This window comes from Chlorocebus sabaeus, chromosome 12 (assembly GCF_047675955.1).
Source record: "Chlorocebus sabaeus isolate Y175 chromosome 12, mChlSab1.0.hap1, whole genome shotgun sequence".
Lineage (NCBI taxonomy): Eukaryota > Metazoa > Chordata > Mammalia > Primates > Cercopithecidae > Chlorocebus > Chlorocebus sabaeus.
The window spans coordinates 18075519-18096455 of NC_132915.1; the positions used below are offsets into that span (position 1 = coordinate 18075519).

General features: G+C 38.9%; 1 protein-coding gene across 12 annotated transcripts in view; it reads right to left on the reverse strand.

Moving 5' to 3' along the window:
- The window catches only part of TLE4 (TLE family member 4, transcriptional corepressor), a 158383-nt gene that overhangs the window by 109855 nt on the left and 27591 nt on the right, over positions 1–20937 (reverse strand). For 9 of the 12 annotated variants that reach the window (XM_007969570.3, XM_007969568.3, XM_007969567.3 and 6 more), the window contains exon 5: positions 6829–6891. The exons of the other annotated variants lie outside the window; for them this stretch is intronic. In XM_007969570.3, coding sequence (XP_007967761.1) covers positions 6829–6891 — 63 coding nt within the window. The remainder of the gene's footprint in view (positions 1–6828; positions 6892–20937) is intronic. 12 annotated transcript variants of the gene reach the window in all.

Here is a 20937-nt window from a genome sequence, read left to right on the forward strand (position 1 = left end):
CCTGTTATCACAAGTCATTACAAAGTTAACAAGCACTAAGACAAGTTAACCTGGCACGATTGTAAGGCGATAACACTGCCACCAATGCATATAACCACTGCATTTTCTTCATTTCCTCCCGAAGGCACAATATGAAAGCGACTGATCACATTTTTCAACTTTCATTTCACAATTATTCTATACATGCAAAATGTGGCTCCAAGTAATTCAGTACCATATTAACCCAGGTGCCCAAGTAAACAGCATCTGAGATATACCCACATATCATAATGTAGCAGGGGTTTGTTTTCCATCAAATTACATGGACCAAATTTATGGCATGTCCAAAACAGGAGTTTATGTATCGTTTGATATGACTAGCTTTTCCAGCCTATTGGACTTGTAATTCAAACTCATACTATCACTATTATGTAACTGACTATTATTTTCTGCCATATAAATGCAATGGAGAGTGCCCAAATGCTACTTGGTACTATGTGTTAGAAAAACTAACAGGGCGATACAAACCAAGTTTTAAGTTAAAATTAAACTTGCACCAGAAAGCACTCAGGTTGGTATGGAAGTTCCTTTTTCCCTAGGTAAACATAAGCATAAAAATGGAAAGTTTCCATTTTTAGGTCCTAATTTCCCTTTTATATTCTAAGTATTCTAACGATCAGAGAACTACTGTTAAATATTGTAAAAAGAATAATGTCTTCTTTGTTTCATTTGTTAAACCAATATTTTCTCACAATAACTGATGCAAGGGAAAAACAACTCTGTCCATGGGCAAGCGCAGCCCCCGGTGTGCTCCTCATCGTCTCTGTGAGGACTGGGCTGCAGGGCTCCGCCACCAGCCTCTAAGCAGCTTGGCTTCCGTTTCAACTCAAAAAACCACCACCACCACCGAAAAAACAGTCATAGAATTACAGGAGTGGAGAAGGAGGAAAATGTCCATCCTCCCTGGCACCCAATGACTAGAAACAAGTCTGCTAATAACAAGGTTAAAAATGAATGCCATTTCTCTAAAGGTAACAACGACTACGAGTTTAATAAATGAGAATAAGGAAGCCACTGGTCACAAGAAACTCAAATATAGACAGCCCACAGAGGCCATACCGTTCATGTAGGTTCTTTTCCATCCCCTGTGAATGTATGAATGTATGATGGGTAACTCTTCTCCAACATTTGAATAGTAAGTAAGAAACTATTATAACAAGAACTATGCATTATTTTATATCTTATGTAACTGAAAAACATGAGATGTGCTAATTACATAGTCAAAGCTAGAGTTTATTATGTAAAGATAAACCATTAGCAGTAACAATAATAATAGCCATAATTTTTATTTTGTGCATAGTATGATGTCTGGAAGCAAGTGACAGTTGTCCCCCAATATCCCTTCTCTTACACTGGTATAAGTTTTAGGGGGGCATAATGGTCACTCAGCTAAGACTACATTTCTGTATCTCCCTTACAACTATCTGTGGGCAGGTAACTAAGTGCTGGCCACTGCAAAGAGGGCAACCTTAAAAGGATATAACTTGCCCATTCCTTTCTCTTTCCTGCTGGCTGATGCTAGGGCAAGACACAATGGTGCTAGGATGATGAACGCCAATATAAAAGGAACCAAATTCACAATATCATGGAGTCACCAAATTAGCTGCAGATGGCTTCACTGCCAACTGTTGCTATTACCTGAGAGAGAAACAAGCTTTTTTTTTTCCTTGAAAAAACCACTGTTCCTTTAATCTCTGTTAAAGCAGCCAAACATTCAGTGAGGTCCTTTTACACTATCATGAATCCTCATATAACAATCCTACAGTACAGGTATCCCATTACACTGAGAAGCAAACTGCAGCCTAGAAAAGCTAAGTGTTTTGCTCAACATTGTAAAGAAAGCAAGTGGCTGAGCCAAGATTTAGTTCTGGGTCTGGCTGACCTCCAGCTTTTATCACATTGCCTCTTGCCTAACATGGCTCTTCCAATGAATGTGCTCCTTGTTACTGAAGCAACAAGTTTCTGAAAAATACAACTGTACCCTGGAGAATGATTTTCAACTATAACATAATAAACTTTTCACCTACTGACCTACTGCTTTTCAAGGGTTGGAGGTTCTCAAAGATCTTAAGAACACCTTGTGGATCACTGTGAAACACACACTATCCTAAAAGTGATCCTTATAGGGAAACAAGAGTGCAGAAAACACAACTATCCTCCAACAGGTCCTCAACTAAGTGCACCATATTTCCTGCTTAATCTAATACGTTAAGACAAATACCTACTGGTTTACTAAAAAAATAAAATATTCCCTTCCTCCTGAAAGACAATCTGTGTGGAGCTAAATGTCCATTGTTGGAAGCAGCTACTGGAACTGCAAGGCCTAGCTAACTCCACAGGAAGACTGCCAGCCAGCTTGTTTTGAAATATTACCTTGAACTCTTCCCAGTTTTTACTAAGTCATTCCTTTCCAAATGTCTAAGGACCCAAAATAACCTGAAATAGAATCTATTTCCCTGGAAGTAAAATAGGAAAAGAGTGGGTGGGGAAAGGGCATTCCCTATGCCAAATCTGTTACATTTTGATACATACAATACACATTGTAAAGGTGAGCTGACTCTCCTTATTCTATAGGAATACTAAAGCTTAGAGAGATCAACTTTGCAATGCAAAGCTAGTGAAGAGGGAGACCTAGCCCAATTCTAAATTAGCAGAAATGCTGTCCCTTACTGCCAGGGTGTAACAGTGATGCAGAGTTTTCAGTTCACCTTAGACTCTCTTAGATATGTTCCTGGAATTGGGGGGTGGAGGAGGAGCTGTTACTGGGACACTGGAAGCAATACAATATTTATTGGCAATCCTCAGTTTTACTAAGGACCCACTGAGGCCTAACGGTCTATAAGCTATATCTGAAAATTGCCAATGGAAACAAACAAAAACACAGATTTTTAGCTAGTTCAGGGCCCTGGATTCACTTTTAATTTTCATTTTTTCTTCTATAAGGGCATTAGAGAGGAAGATAATCAATTCACATTCTTCCCAAATGCAATGATTAGAAAAGGGAGGGAGGGTTGGTTCTAGGTCCTCCCAAGAGAAAACAGAGCTCCACTGCTGCTACTGTAGTTAATACTACTAGTGAATGGCAGTAGGTGATTACTATGTGCTAAGCTACCCGGGTATAATCCCAAGTAATCTTCACAGACACTGGATGTGCTTCACGCTATGATTAACTTCATCATACAGATGAGGAAACTGAGGCTTAGAGAGGCAAATCACTTGCTAAAGGTCACCCAGCTTAGCCCGGTTAGAGTAAACCACACGATTTGTAATAGGGAGGCCAGGACCCAGATCCAACTGTCATCATCCTGGCATCTCTTGTTTATGGAACTGCCAACTCAGAGTTGATATTTATAGTTCTTCCCCTGCAAATGAGACCGAAATAGGGAAAGGAAAGAGCTTCCCATTTACCACCTTGAGACTGCTTTTTGAAGAAGAAAGTTGAGGCTTATCCATTCCTAAAAGCTGAAAAGTGAAGTGAGAGAAAAGAGCAGCATGGGACAGACGAGGGTTCACAAGGTTTTTCTAAATTCTGATACTGAGAATTTTGTGACGTTCTATGAACTCCAAGTGATGAGTACTCCCTTTTCCTGACAGGAGCTGGCAGTATCTTTGTCAAATGCTTGTACCTCTGGAAGCAGTTGTACATGAGTGCAACAGCACATCATTAAAGAATATACTGGCTCTAATATTTTTAAATGTTTTAGTAAACTCTAATAGGAAAATATTTTTCTGTGATTTTTATATACAGACACACTTCAAGTACTTCTGAACTACAATTACACAACTCATTTCTAAAAAGGAAAAGTCTTGGAGTTAAAGCTAAATTTATTTCATAGTTATCATTCAGTACTATATAATTTTTTTAAGTTTAAAAAAATGTGGTAAACAGGACGCAAGCAATATTAAGCAGGTATATTAATCAACACAAAGGGGCTAAATTAGAAAGAAACTTCATCTAACAGTATGTAAATATACCCCTTGTTCCCGTCAAAGTCCAAAAAGCCTGACTTCAGATGTTCACAATTGCTCCTGCCACTGTTTGGTTAGCTTGTGCACTACTCTTCAGGAATTGTTTTGCTTTTTTCTAAATATGATCATTTAATTTTTAAATAAAAACATTTTAAAATAAAGTCTAATGCAGCAGCTGCCGTTTTGGCAGCGAGACTGTCACACAGAGAGCCGGTGTTAAAAGATCAGATTAAGAGCCTTCAGTCCTGGCACAGAGTGATGCTCACAGCCATGCAAGAGTGATTTTCCATGCCTCTGAAGAGACAGGAAATAGAATTCATCTTCCTCTAATAACCTGCTCCTCCCCTCCCTCCAGATTATGGTCCATCTGGCTTCAGGGCAGAAGCAAAGAGTCCAATGCTCACAGAACGCACAGAAGAAGAAACAAGGTGGACGATGTTCAGATAAAAAAACATCAGAGATGCCCTGATTTGAAGGAAACAAACATGTTTGTGCTCACACAATAAAAGATATATACATACCTTAGGAAACTAGAAAAAGATGAGCAAATTAAATCTAAAGTAAGCAAAAGAAAATATATACGCAGAACTGGCATTTAGAAAATCATGGCATAGATCAAGGGTGTCCAATCTTTCGGATTCCCTGGGCCCCACTGGAAGAAGAAATCACACACACATCCCATTTTATGTGGGCTACACATAAAGTACACCAACGATAACTGATGAGCTTAAAAAAAATTGCAAAGAAAAATCTCATAATGTTTTAAGAAAGTTTACAAATTTGTGTTGGGCCACATTCAAAGCTATCCTGGGCCACATGTGGCCCACGGGCCCTGGGGTTGGACAAGCTCGGCATAAATCATTATCATGAGTCAAGGATTTCAACCAAGAAATGTCAAAGTATTTGGGAAATAAATAGTTCAGTGGTATGACAACAGTTAAGTATGACACCTTTCTTCCCAGACTAGAGCAAATGAGTTGTAGTATCTCCCCACGGCTTTCATCTACAGGTATAACTCCCTAAGACAATTAATTTCAGTCCAGTCTTGCTCAGCACCACTACCATTATACATTCTGTTCCCACTGGGCCTGCTCACACAAACAACATAATTCATGTGGGAAAACAACTCACTGTCAAATCAGCTTCATCGACAGCCCTAAGACAACCTTCCACTTCTGAACACAACCCACAGATCCTGCAGAAATGTGATGAGACCAAAGCCGTACCAGTGATCATACTCAGGGGTCTGTGCCTACAGAGGCCCAAAGTCTAATACCACCCCAGCGATAATTCCAACTTTTCCCTGTCACCTTAGAATATGACACCCTAGCCTGATTACAGCTCTGTGGGTCACACATTCTTCCCATTCTCCATCCCCATAAAGCAGAGCTGCTTAAAGTAAAAAATACACACTAGTCTGGATCAGGCAGGGAGCAGTCAGGCTTCCAAAAGAAATGCAAATGCACCCCTTGACTCTCATTCACCAAGCCATCTAATCTAGTCATAAGCAAATCTTAAGTAAAAACAGGCAAACGGGGATACGACTGGTGGTAGGTTTTGTGGTCACAGCTAAAGGAGGAGAAAAGACAACATATCCTTTGTTTATCAAGACCCAAAAGAGCATGTGAATTTAGAGTGTCAACAAGACTTGTGAATGGGAGTGCCCCTCCCCAGTATATACCTATGAAGGGTACCCAGAGTTACTCAAGTCTAACCCAGTTCAGACCAAGGAAAAAAATCATATATAGCAACCTGTATATCTGTAATACACGTGCATGCTCAAATACTGGCCACACAACATCGGCACAGGCCCACTGGCAGGCAGGTGAATGAACCTCTCTCCTGAAAAGCAGTGACCCAACACTTACAGAACAACTGAAAGATAGGAAGAAAAGTGCCTCTGTGCCTTCTCAGCCCAAGGCACAAAGTATTGCGGCTAAAGACATGCAGCTATTTCATTAGCTCCTTCCTTCTTAAAGTGGATCTTACCTGAGCAAATGAAGGCATTCAGTAATCCAGATGCAAAAAATTATCTTTTTCCAGTATTCTCACTTCAACTTTGTAACTACCAAAAGCAAGCAGGGAGAGGAAAAAAAAAAAAAGCCACAAGGAAGCCAACAAGCACTAGAAATGCATCACTTTATTTCAACCTGTGCCTGTTTGCTGATAGCATGCACTTCCCCGGAGGAGAGCAAGAAAACTAGTGAGCCGCATGCCGGGCCTTAGCAATGTGCTAAGCCTACCATCACCAAAGCCTAATTTTGAGAAAAGTGGCACTCAGAGAAATGAGTTCATTGAGTTCATCTTGCAGATCTTTTCCCAAAAGCACAATAATATAAAGACTTAATCAGGTAACAAGAAGTAAATGTTTAAAAGTAGCTAGCCAAAAGCTTCATTAGTTTGTTTACTACATAAAGTCTTTCCATTTGATATGTCTTCTGCCAATTCTTAATGCCCAATGACAATAGTACAGAGTAAGCTCCTGTTTTCCTGGCAATTTTTCAGTCTACCCTATTAGGTACCATTATGACAAACAAGCATAATTCTGAGCAACACTACAAAGATAGCAAAATATTTTAATGACTGAATTTTGCTTAGCCCAACTAGAAAATATTCCATTACATACACACATTTAAATCATATTCCACAGAAAGTTATTAAGGTATACAAGTTGGAGTGAGAACACTGTTTCTTAGAAATGAAAATAAAATACAAACACCAAGAGACTGGCAAGGCCAGAGAGTCAGTTCTACAATCCCTTTTCTACAAAACCACTAAAATGGCAACTTCTAGTCCAGTGCCTAAAATCAACTACCTTACCTCTTGGGACAGGAAAGGAATGACTTGTGCACAGATAGCATTCAGCCTCTTGACAATCTCTGCCTGCAAAAAATAAGGGAAAGGAAAGCAATAAAGAGAACAGTCAGCTGGTTACAGATTCCCGAAACATTAACAGGATGATATTAAAACATACTTTATAATTTGGCTGGCGTATTTCCTAAGGAAGAGGAAAACCATCTCATCAGCAAGCCCATTAAAAGGAAGCAATGACAACAGTGCCACATTAACAGCACAATTTATTAACCAGCATTCATCTTAACAAGTTAACCTTCAAGCATCAGGGCAATATAAAATGGAATTTAATTTCCATGACTGGAAATCAGTTTTCAACAGCCTTCACCAGGACCCTTGCTCATACTAACATTTTCCATAAAACCTGCAGTCTTCTAAGTCTTAAGAATTTAGATAAGTAAAGATCCATTCTTTCCTACATCTCAACTCCTTCAATTAGCAACTCATTGGATTTCTATACTTGTGGCCTTTGCTTTAAAAACACTGGTGCTGTGATTTTAAACTCAAGACCCTGCACTTCTGAAACAGCAGCACCCAACCAACCCAAAAAAGTTGGTTAATTCAGATTCTTATAAATTCTTGGAGAACGAGATGTTTTCTTCAACCATAAAAATTTCCACATGTGTCCTACCAGGGTTTTCAGTGTACAGAGGTTGAGATATGCTAAAATCTTATTACACTTAGCAGACAGCAATCTGTATGTATCTGGAAACTATCCTTGGGAACTTTTTTTTTTCTGTGGATACGCAAAAGTCCCAACAATGTCAGAGAACAGTCTATTCTCTAATAATTTTTGGAAGTACAGACATTTTAAACCAATAAGATGCTATAGTAAGTTAAGAAAAACAAAACAAAACAAAACAAAACCCAATACCTGTTTTCTTTAAAAAGTTGCCCACAGCTTTACCAATGTTTATCTTAATTTGTATTTTCAGATGGTGCTTTGTATATTTTGTGATGTATAAATACATAGTTTTTTTTAATACACATACATACAAAATAGTTTATATTTTAATGATGGAATGGAGGAAAGACAGCTAAGAAGAATTGAAAGACAGAAAATGTAAAGCAATTACTATCCCTAAGACATTCTTAAATTCCATCCAGGGTCAGTTCCTCATTTTATGAGAGGCCCAAAATGCCTTTTCTTGCCAAGTCATTACCAGAATGACAGTGACACTCTACTTGTGCAATCTAGGCTTCCTTCTTTCATCAGCAACCCTTCTAACTGTGTAGCTATGCAATCTTTTAAATGCCAGCACCTTAAAAACTTTGCCAGCCAAAAGAAAACACAAATTCACCATGAAGTTTCAAACCTAAGCTTTCCATTCCAGCCTGCATTCCTAACAAGATGGACAAAAACCCAGCACCAATAAGCGGCAGTGAATAAGGACCCAACTGTGCTGACCTGATTTAATTTACTGCACTGGCCCCATGGAGCATTTAGCCATCCTTTAAGCATGCTTAAGCCACCATGAAGAGCTGCAATGGGAATCACCAAACCACTCTCCACCTGGACGAACATACCACAGTGGTTATGGGGTGAAATTCCAGGGTGAGCTAAGAAAATAAAGTAGCATTCACCAGGCTGAAAGTACTGCGTCTCAAAGGCATTTGGTTGTTAAGCTTTTTGCAGGGAGAGGTGGAGGGGGAGAGAATAAAAGATAATGAGACACTTTGGGGCAGACCAAACTGATGATTCTAATGCTTAGAACCATCTGCCAAGCATATTTTCTTCATTATGTTGTTTACATAAATAAAATAGTCCCTTGCTAGGAGGGCTGAAAAATGTGTGGGCACATACGAAAACTGAGTTCTTTAGTTTGCCTACATAATCTAGACAATAAAAACTACTCTAAGGAAACTTATTCATCTGGTGAAATAAAATTTTGGGCCTAGGCTGTATTAAGTCTGAGCAACTTTTTTTTTTTTTTAAATTCTACATTTTCTTAAAAATAAATGTAAAAAGGAGACGAGTCTTTTTACTAATCACGTAGGTTAACACACACACAACAGAAACGGGAGGGTAGAAACCTTCCAGACTTTCCTTAAAGGTCTCCTTTTGTTTAAAAGACTTCTTAATTTCTTTAAGTTGTCATGCCAATGGATTTTCATGGTCAGGCTAATTGGCAGTTGGGGGGTGGGATGTGTGTGTGATTTCATAAAATTAAGCAGGTCATTCTTCACTTTGAAAGCTAAAGTTGCCTCGGAAACACTGCTGCTCCCATGGTCATCTAATTTTGCCTCTTTTGTCCCATAGGACCCAGCTTTAGGGAAGCATCATTTATTTACAGGCCTTTCCACTGGGCTTCAGCGATCAGCCAGTAACACTGTGGACACACACTTCTAATGGCCTATGTTTTGAAACTGAGTCTAATATAATGGCGTGGGGCCCAAACTCCTTTTCCTGCACAGCCATTAAAGGATGTAGGTTATTGCTGTTGTCACCATTGATATTTGTCATTGTAATGTAATTAGGGCCCTAAAATGATGCATTACAGCCCTTGGCACAGCTTCTATTAAAATCTTTTCTTCTGCTCACTGAACTGCGACCTGCTTTCTGATGAATAACAGACAGACAGCTTTAGGGTAAGGAGCAGATTCATCAAAGAAGTATTTTTCAGCTTTGGGGAAAGAAGGGAAAAAAGGCAACCTAGGAGGAAAAGCAATAGGGGAGGAAAAACCACAACACACATTTGAATTTCATCTGACCACTTGAAATTCTGATTGCATCTGATGAATCTTGCTTAGACAATATATTCCCAGTATTTGAATCACATGGTTAATCAGGGCTCTAATCTGCTATCTATCAGGCTACGCCAGTACTGTTAGCTTCCAATCAAATTTATAGGTGATGTGGGTCATGCATCCCTGAGCCAGTACATTCACAGATAGCCCATTTAAACAGGCAGGGATTCTGAAATATTGCTGTTAGGGTTACTAGATAATATAATGGTATTTGATGCTTTATGGACACTGCTAAACTATTGCCTTTAGATGCCCATGATATTCCAAAATAGCATTAATAGCACCAATAAAAGGACAATTGTTCATGTCAAAATGTTAACAAAAAGATCGTACAGGCAGTCACACTTTGTCAAACACATTAACAATTTTTGACAATTCCATTATATCTTCCCTATCAAGATATTCACTTAAAAACCAATAAAGGTTGCAGATGTATTTTCCTGCCCTCAACTCACTACCATTCTATTTCCTCTCTCTCAAAATTTCCCACCTTTACACCATTCTCCAACAACAACAAAAAAAATCAGTAAAATAAAAGTGATCACCATCCCTGCTAAAGAAAACCTTGGTTTGGGTAAAATATCTCAGAAAAACGTAATGACAAAAAAGGCATTCTATGAAAATCCCTTGGCTACGCACTCAATACCTGACATGTGAATGTCAACAGGCTAACTCTACAGTACTGATGGACAAGTGGCCTAGGAGCATGACCAGGTAGTAACAAAACAGGAAAACACAGAAAAGAATATTTTATCCTTTATTTCTTCATACTCCAACACTCAAGAATCACTGGAAAATGTATCAACTATCTTACATCATGGGAAAGTGATGTCATGCATTGAAAAGAAAGCTGTAACTCAATCACTAGGTTAAAAAGTAACAAATACTAAAGCACACAATACCAAATACATACTTCCCTTATCACGTAACAAATTTTACTAATCATTTAAGAGACAAAAACTTAGTTGACCCTATACTTGAATTTAACTACATTCCCTGAAATAGACCTGATACAATAATCTGATTTTTATTTAGATCATTTCAGCCTATATGATTTCCTTAAAAAGACACAAATCTTATTTTAAAAACATAATAAACTTGGGTGAAAGTACCAATAGCTTTATTTTACTAATCAAAGGGATATATCAAAAGCAATTGTTGATTTTAAAAATTGTTTCATGGGTTTGTCTCTCATCCGAATAGGAACAACATTACTACATATGTATTGTTGAAATAAAACAGAATAACAAAGCGTTATTAGGAAACCATTTCAGCAGCTAACTTAAAGCAATTACAGTTTTAGGAAACATTCCTGAAGAAAAACATTTTATCATTAGTTTTCAACACAGCAGTTTCTTGCCAAAATTTTTTAAAAGATGATCTATTTATTTTATTAAATGTTTATCAAGAACATACATTCATCCACTTTTATATCAACATTTTTTTAAAAGGTGACAAAGTAGTCCTACTTACCCTGACTGAAATACTTTTTGGAATAAACACAAATAAATCTTGCAACCCTATCACTTCACTTCACCACTAGAGAACAAAGACTGCAATTCTTTAAAATTTCAATCAGAAAATATCTTGATTTGTTCCAAATTTTCTAAAGAAACTGTACAACTTGAGAAACTGATCTTGCCTGACCCTAGATTAAAAAGTCAGAGGACTAATGAGAAATTCTTTCTAACTTAAAATCCAGACTAAACGTAAGGAAAAATGTTCAAGTACTATTGCTCTAAACTGACAACTCCATTTTTACCTTATCAAAAATCAATTTTACAAAAGTGTGAATAACATGTAACACATAAAACTAATCTTAGCTATTAACCCCTATTCAATATAGTGTTGGAAGTTCTGGCCAGGGCAATCAGGCAAGAGAAAGAAATGAAGGGTATTCAATTAGGAAAAGAGGAAGTCAAATTGTCTCTGTTTGCAGATGATAGGATTGTATATTTAGAAAACCCATCGTCTCAGCCCCAAATTTCCTTAAGCTAATAAGCAACTTCAGCAAAGTCTCAGGAAACAAAATCAGTGTGCAAAAATCACAAGCATTCGTATACACCAATAATAGACAGAGAGCTAAATCATGAGTGAATTCCTATTCACAATTACTACAAAGAGAATAAAATACCTAGGAATCCAACTTACAAGGGATGTGAAGGACCTCCTCAAGGAGAACTACAAACCACTGCTCAACAAAATAAAAGAGGACACAAACAAATGAAAGAACATTCCATGTTCATGGATGGGAAGAATCACTATCGTGAAAATGGCCATACTGCCCAAGGAAATTTATAGATTTAATGCCATCCCCATCAAGCTACCAATGACTTTCTTCACAGAATTGGAAAAAACTACTTTAAAGTTCATATGGAACCAAAAAAGAGCCCACATTGCCAAGACAATCCTAAGCAAAAAGAATAAAACTGCAGGTACCACGCTACCTGATTTCAAACTATACTACAAGGCTACAGTAACCAAAACAGCATGATACAGGTACCAAAACAGAGATATAGACCAATGGAACAGAACAGAGCCCTCAGAAATAACACCACACATCTACAATCATCTGATCTTTGAGAAACCTGACAAAAACAAGCAATGGGAAAGGGATTCCCCATTTAATAAATGGTGCTGAGAAAACTGGCTAGCCATATGTAGAAAGCTGAAACTGGATCCTTTCCTTACACTGCATACAAAAATTAACTCAAGATGGATGAAAGACTTAAATTTAAGACCTAACACCATAAAAACCCCCGAAGAAAACCGAGGCAATACCATTCAGAACATAGGCATGGGCAAAGACTTCATGACTAAAACACCAGAAGCAATGGCAACAAAAGCCAAAATAGACAAATGGGATCTAATTAAACTAAAGAGCTTCTACAAACCAAAAGAAACTACAATCAGAGTGAACAGGCAACCTATAGAATGGGAGAAAATATTTGCAATCTACTCATCTGACAAAGGGCTAATATCCAGAATCTACAAACAACTTAAATTTACAAGAAAAAAACAACCCCATCTAAAAGTGGGCAAAGGATATGAACACTTCTCAAAAGAGGACATTTATGCAGCCAGCAGACATATGAAAAAATGCTCATCATCACTGGTCATCAGAGAAATGCAAATCAAAACCACAGTGAGATACCATCTCACGCCAGTTAGAATGGGGATCATCAAAAACTCAGGAAACAACAGAGGCTGGAGACGATGTGAAGAAATAGGAAGGCTTTTACACTGTTGGTGAGAGTGTAAATTAGTTCAATCATCGTGGAAGACAATGTGGCAATTCCTCAAGGATCTAGAACCAGCAATACCATTTGACCCAGTGATCCCATTACTGGACACATGCACACATATGTCTGTTGAGGCACTATTCACAAAAGCAAAGACTTGGAACCAACCCAAATGTCCATCAGTGATAGACTGGATTAAGAAAATGTGGCATCTATACACCATGGAATACTATGCAGCCGTAAAAAAGGACAAATTCATGTCCTTTACAGAGATATGGATGAAACTGGAAACCATCATTCTAAGCAAACTATCACAAGGACAGAAAACCAAACACTGTATATTCTCACTCATAGGTGGAAGTTGAACAACGAGAACACATGGACACGGGGCGGTGGGGTTAACATTACACACCAGGGTCTGTTGGGGAGTTGGGGGCTGGGGGAGGGATAGCATTAGGAGAAATACCTAATGTAAATGACGAGTTGATGATTGCCGCAAACCAACATGGCACATGTATACATATGTAACAAGCCTGCACGTTGTGCAAACGTACCCTAGAAATTAAAGTATAGCTGGGAGCGGTGGCTCACACCTGTAATCCCAGCACTTTGGGAGGCTGAGGCGGGCGGATCACGAGGTCAGGAGATCGAGACCATCCTGGCTAACACAGTGAAACTCGTCTCTACTAAAAATACAAAAAATTAGCCGGGTGTGGTGGTGCATTCCCAGCTACTTGGAGGCTGAGGCAGGAGAACGGCGTGAACCTGGGAGGCGGAGCTTGCAGTGAGCTGAGATCGTGCCACTGCACTCCAGCCTGGGCGACAAAGCGAGACTCTGTCTCAAAAAAGAAAGAAAGAAAGAAAGAAATTAAAGTATTAAAAAAAATAAAAATAAAAAAAATAAAAAACACTGATCTTAGGTATTTTTTTTTAAAAAAAAAAAAGCCTCACTGGAATAAAGCTTAAAGATTTAGACCGAAGATATTGTCAGTATTGCTAGTAAGTTGGTAAAACCACATGCCTAAGCTTTATTTGTTTGAGTGCTTATTTTGTTAAAAAAAAAAAAAAAAAAGAAAAGAAAAAAAAACTACTACTGCTTAGTAAAGCAATAAAACAAAGTGATAATGTTATAAGAATTGATTTAATAGGCCATCTATCAGTTTCCTAAAGGACTTTAAAACTAAGACTTGCTGTTTTTAAAAGCTCTGCCCATCCTACTTACTCCCATGAGAAAAGGATACTGTCTATAACAGGGTAGTCAATTTGTATCATCTTAAACGATGTGAAAGTGTCGATATTGAACCTTTTTTCACAACCCCCATACCTCCCTTCCACTGCTTCCCCCAGGGAGTTTAACCAAAACAATGATTTTACTAATGATGATACCACCAGCAATGTCAATGTGGTTTGCGTGTTGAACTCATATTTATGCTATTTTACTGCATGTTAAGTGTGCTTTCAAGTACCCTATGTGTGGTTCAGTTAACTGAATATTCTCAAGTGTCACATTTATTTGTCCTAACAAGATACATGGGGCTACTGTTTGTGTTGCTCACATGGGAATACACAGAACAAAGTCCTTGAAGAGAATCAGGGTGTGCCTACATTTCATGGAACTATTCCAATCCGTCCCCAGAGCTAAAGCTATATTTTACTGAAGCATTTTTACAATGGTTTAAAAAAAAAAAAAAAAAAAAGGCACCCTCTTTTTCCTCCCACCATGTGAGCTTTCTAGAGGTATATCTTTAAGAGAAATCCTAGATAGGTGCCTATCCACCTACATGCATCTTCTGGGCTCCAGTTACTGTGTTTAAATACTGCTATAAGGTTAAAAGTGATCGAGAGAGATAAATTATCAAGGTTGAGAATGACGATCATTGTGCCAGACGTCCAATTACTTGTACAAGGTCAAATCATTTCAGTTCTCAAGTCTGGAAAACACTGTAACCAGTGTTACCACGGTTATAGTCAGTTCCACCAGAGGGGAGAGGCAGGGAAAATGGAAAGAAAGGATGGGAGGGAAAAGTGGGATGTCAGTGGGAGTAGGGAAAGAAAACTACTTTCTCTGGAGGGCTTACCTTCAGCCTGCACAGAACAAGGTGGAACCGGTAAGAGAACCTGATTACTCTGATTACTAAGACACCCAAGTTCTACGAATAGTTCTTTCCTCAGCCGGTGTGTCAGAGCAAGCCTTGCCAGCTGCCTGCTTTACATTTTACTTCTCTCTCCCTCCCCCCTCCTCTTCTTCCTCCTCCTCTTCTTCCTCCTCCTCCTTTTCTCTCTCTCACAACTTCCTCTTTCCTACTGACATAAATAAATGTACGGTTGTCTTTTAATGCTGATTTACAATTAACCTTTTCCATACTTCGCCACAGTAGAGGGAAGAAAATACTCCTTGTGCCCACAGTAAATGGAGATCATTCATCTTGATTTTTCCCAACATGGTATGTGTGATCAAAATGTGAGAAATACCTAAAGACAAAGGAATTTTGGATATAGGAATAAAACAAAACAAAACAAGACTAATCGTCCTTTGTTCTCATCAAGGATGCCTATCTCCAGGGAAAGAAGCCACCTTTTATACAGAGCGCCATGCTCTATTTTTTGGTCTTTCCTCTCAGGCGAGCCTAAAGCATCCTCGTCTGTTTACTTCTTTTCTCTGTTTTTCAAGAAACCTCCATCTATCTTGCATTTCTCAGTATTTTCTTTCCTCTTCTTCCAATTCTAGCATATGGCCTCTAGTGGTTTCTTCTCCCTCCTCCCAATTATATAAAATTTCAATTCTTTGAAGCTGTCACTACCAAAACATCCTTACAATCCCTTTGTTTTCTCACTATGAGTAGCCACTCCTATCAAAATCCAAGTTTTGGCCTTTTCCTGTTTACTGAGATACCGCTCTGCCATTACCCTTCCACTACACTTCTAGGTGCAGGCACAGTCAGCAAGTGAATAAATGGACCCTGGCCTGGCTAGAGCAGAGGGCACAGCAAGGAACGAGGAGACAGTCCCTCTTCCTAGCATTTGTACTTGCTCCTCCCTCTACCTGGAACCACCTTCCCCAGATCTTCCCATGGCTCATCTCCACCCATCATTTAAGTCTCAGGACTTAATAGGAGACTCCCTCCAATGCCTTCACTTACCATCCTCAATTACTCCCTCTCCTCCCACATTCTGGCCCATTATAGTTTTGTCTTCTCTTGACAGCATTTGTAATCATCTGAAATTACCTCATATATATTTTTGTTTACATGGACTAGACTAGTGCTTCTCTAACTGTAATGCACATACTAATCACCTGGAAATGTTAAAATCCAAATTGGAAAAGGGCCTTAGAATCTACTTCTAACAAACTTTAAGGTGATGCTGAAAATGCTGGTCCACAGACCAGACCCCTAGTAGTAAGGTTCTAAAGAATGTAGGCTCCACGGCAGATAGCCTTGTCGTACAGCCCCAGTGGCTGCTATGTCAAAGATACTCAATATGCTTTTGTTGAATAAATAGAAGAAACTACAGTTTAGGTGGTTAGAATCTCATGAATTCTTTTGCAGGCATGCAAAAATTGTTTGGGAATACAGGCATACACAAGAGATATTGTGAATTTGGTTCCAGATCACGACAATAAAGTGAATGTTACAATAAAGCGAGTCACACAAATTTTTTGGTTTCCCAGTGCATGTGTGTACTACAGTACAGTTTAAGTGTGAAGTAGCATTATGTCTTTAAAAAAAAAAAAAACATATATAGAACACCATAATTTAAAAATACTTTACTGATAGAAAATGCTAACCATCATCTGAGCTTTCAGTGAGCCATGATCTTTTTGCTGACAGAGGATTTTCACTCAGTACTGACAGCCAATCAGGGAGGTGGTTGCTTCAAGTTGGAGGGCTATGACATTTTCTCAAAAACAGACAATAATTAAGCTTGTTAGCACTGAGTGTCTCTTCCTTCCCAAAGAATTTCTCTGTAGTATGGGATGCTGTTTGACAGCATTTTACTCACAGAATTTCTTTGAAATTTCAGGAGTCAATCCTTTCAAACTCTGCCACTGTTTTATCAACTAAGTTGATGTAATATTCAAATTCTCTGTGGTCATTTCAACAGTGTTCATAGCATCTTCACCAGAAGTATATTCAATCTCAAGAAACTACTTTCTTTGCTCATCCATAAACAGCAGCTTCTCATCCATTCAAGTTTTATCACGAGATTGCGGCAATTCAGTCACATCTTCAAGGTCCAACACCAAAGACCATCCTCAGGGTCTTGAACCCCCTCCAAAGGCATCCACAAGGATTGGAATCAACTTCTTCCAAATTATTATTAATGTTGGTATTTTGACCTCCTCCCATGAACCACAAATGTTCTTAATGACATCTAGAATGGCTAATCCTTTCCTGAAGGTTTTCAATTTACCTTGCTCAGATTCACCAGAAGAATCATTATCTATGGCAGCTACAGCCTTACAAAATGTATTTCTTAAATAGAAAATCTTAAAAGTTAAAAGTACTCCTTGATCCATGGGCTACAGAATGGATGCTGTATTAGCAGGCATGAAAACACTAATCTCCTTATACATCTCCATCAGAGCTCTTGGGTCACTAGGTACACCAATAGTAGGCAGTAATATTTTGAAAGAAATCGTTTTTTCTGAGCAGTGGGTCTCAACAATGGGATTAAAATATTCAGTAAACCATGCTATAAACAGATGTGCTGTCGTCTAGGCTTTGTAGCTCCATTTATAGAATACAGGCAGGGTAGATTCAGCATAATTCTTAAAGGCCCTAGGATTTTTGGAATGATAAATGAGCATTGGCTTCAAGTTAAAGTCACCAGCGTATTAGTTACATAACAAGGGAGTCTGTCCTTTGCAGATTTGAAGTCAGTCACTGACATCTCTTCTCTAGCTATGAAAGTCCTAGATGGCATCTTCTTCCAATAGAAGGCTGTCTTATCCACACTGCAAATCTGTTGTTTGGCGTAGCCACCTTCATCAATGATCTTAGCTAGATCTTCCAGATAACTTGCTGCAGATTCCACATCAGTACTTGCTGCTTCACTTTGCACTTTCACGTTATGGAGATGGTTTCTTTCATCAAACCCAATGAACCAACCTCTGCTAGCTTCAAACCTTCCTTCTGCAGCTTTCTCACCTCTCTCGGCCTTCACAGAATTGAAGAGAGTGAGGGGTTTTGCTCTGGATTAGGCTTTGGCTTAAGGGAATGTCATGGCTGGTTTGAGCTTCTATCCAGACCACTAAAACTATCCCTATGTCAGCAATAAGGCTGTTTCATTTTCTTACCACTGCAGTAGCACTTTTAATTTCCTTTAACTTCTTTTCATTGGCATTTGCATTTATAACTTGGCTGTTGAGCACAATACACCTAGCTTTTGGCTCATCAGCTTTTAACATGCCTTCCACTCTAAGGTTAATCATCCCTAGATTTTGATTTAAAGTGAGAGATGTGAGACTCTTCCTCCCATTTGAACACTTAGAGGCCCTCCTGTGTAAGGTTATTAATTGACCTATTTCAATACTATTGTCTCAGAGAATGGGGAAGCCTGAGGAGAGGGAAAGAAGGGGGAATAGCATGAAGCAGTCAGAACACATACATTAATTAAGTTTGCTGTCTGATGGGGGCTCAGTTCACGGCACTCTAAAACTATTACAATAGTAACATCAAAGATCACTAACCACAAATCACGTAACAGATAAAGTAATAATGAGAAGGTTTGAAATATTGTGAGAGTTACCAAAATGTCACATAGAGACATGAAGTGAGCACAGGCTATTGGAAGAACGGCTCCATTCAGGGTTGCTACAGCCTTCAATTTGTGAAAAACACAGTTTCTGTGAAGCACAATAAAGCAAGGCCCAGTAAAACAAGGTATGCCTGTAGCTAAAGCACATTAATATATCAACCACAAAGGAATATCTATCCAGAAAACCTGCTTAAATTCTGATATGGTTTATTTAGCTTCCCATCACACATCTTTTCTGGCATTTAGGATACCACGCTATTCAAAAGAATAATAAATTATCATAGTGTGCAACAAAAGGAAATGAAAATTCATTCTGGACAATTCCTAACGGGTGAATAAATGATTAAAGTTTCCTCTCTGAAACCCTGGCAAAATATGTGTTTTAAAGATTATTTTAAAATACAATAAAGGAAATGCAGCTTAACCTCCTTCTTGAGATTATTTATACCAGATTGCTCATCACCAGACCCATTGAACTGAGGAATTTGTTAGACAGCACCCTGGGAGCGTACCTTGTGTACAGCGTTCATGAGAAATCTCTACAATGTTATCTCGAGTGCACCAACTTGATGATTTTAATAGCCCAAGGAAAGGGCCTACTCATGCGACAGCATCACTAGGTTCACAGGAAGTAAAAGGACAGTTCCGAATAATTCAAGGTGTGGTGGTGGAGCTCAGGAATTATACACACTACAATGTGTAGATGAGTTCATACTTATTAACCTTGTTCAAAACAAGACAGTTAGAGCCAGGCTTGGGGAGCCATGGGCACAGCTGCAGCAGGAGGACCCCTAGAGAGAACAGGCTATTCAGATCCCTTTCGAACAAGGTCCAAGAGTTGCTGCAGCATCACGTGCTGAGCAGCAGGCAACCGAACCTGGGATTCCACATATGGATTCTGATACACAAACTGCCTCCCCACTGTCCCTGACAAACCTGTCTGGACACTCTCACACTGCAGGAAGGTTTTAATTATTAGGAAGCTTTTACTTAAACTAATTCCTTGGCTGTTTCTGTGTGTTTTTGTTGTTGGGGTGGTGTACTGCACACAAAGTTCACTACCATTCACCGATTGCTCACTCCAGCTCCTTCAATGGCTGGGGGAAGCCACCTGAGACAGGCTGAGAAATTAGAAAAAAGAAGTCCCCGACCACAGACTGAAACCTCTCTATAATCAGAAAAATAATAGCATTTTCCCTATAATCAGGCTCACATCTACTTTTGTTTGTTTTCTTCTTTTCTAATACTTGACTAGGCAGGTTGAGAAAATTAAAGGTAAAGGAAACTATTGTGTTTCTATATTCCTAGTTACTCTTAAAATGTACTTCAGGTAGCTTTTAAATTAAATTCTGTAGGCAGTTTAAAATATTTTAACAAATGTACCTTAGAAAAAGCTTAAACCACGAATGTTATGACTGCCTTTTTGCCCATTCAACAAATACTTATTAAATATCTACTTACTATTTGTCAGGACTATTGTAGGTGAATGAAGACAGAGGGGTGAACAAGACAAGCAAGTCCCTGGCGTCAGGGAGCTCCCATCATAGGTGGAGGGAGACAGAAGCACACATACAAGTATATAAAGAGGAATTTCAGACACTGAGAAGTGCTATGAAGACAAAATAGGGGGTCTAAGAGAGAGCCCGGGGGTGGGAGGTAGGTCTGGTTTGGATGACATGATCAGGCAAGGACAAAAAAAGAAGCGACTCAAAAGTTCAGATGTGGCTAAACACAACATTTTCTACACCACATGTTGCAGATGTTATTAACAAGTATTATATACATAAAGGGGTCCCTGATCAGATGACCTCACACACTGTGAAGAAAGTTAAGCAGTTTTCTTTACTGTTGGATATCTCAGAGCCTTTCATTTGATAGTGTTCGCCATACATTTTTGGAAAGGAGCACATTAAAAGCAATTACGACTCAAGCTTCTTTGGCTTTGGGACCCTCTCTCCTCAAAATTCGGAGAGAAGACGATATTCCGTGGGAAACACTGAGCTCGTCGTCGTTTCCAGCCCTGGCCTTACATCAGCATTACTAGTCGACCTTTCACAAACACCCACACCCAGGCCTCACTCCAGACGAATTAACTCACAATCTCCAAAGCCAGGACCCTGGTTTCAGTTTTTAAAGCTCCCCAGGTGCTTCTAATGTGCAGGCAGGATTGAAAACCATTAAGCTAGAGCACAGGATGCATGCAATAAAAAATAGAGTGGAAAATAAGGACAGAAGGGGTTCACTAAGGTCAGACTGTGGAAGGTCCTGAATGCCACTCTAAGGGGTTTGAACTTTATTTAGAAGGCAGTAAGGGCCCATCAAGGTC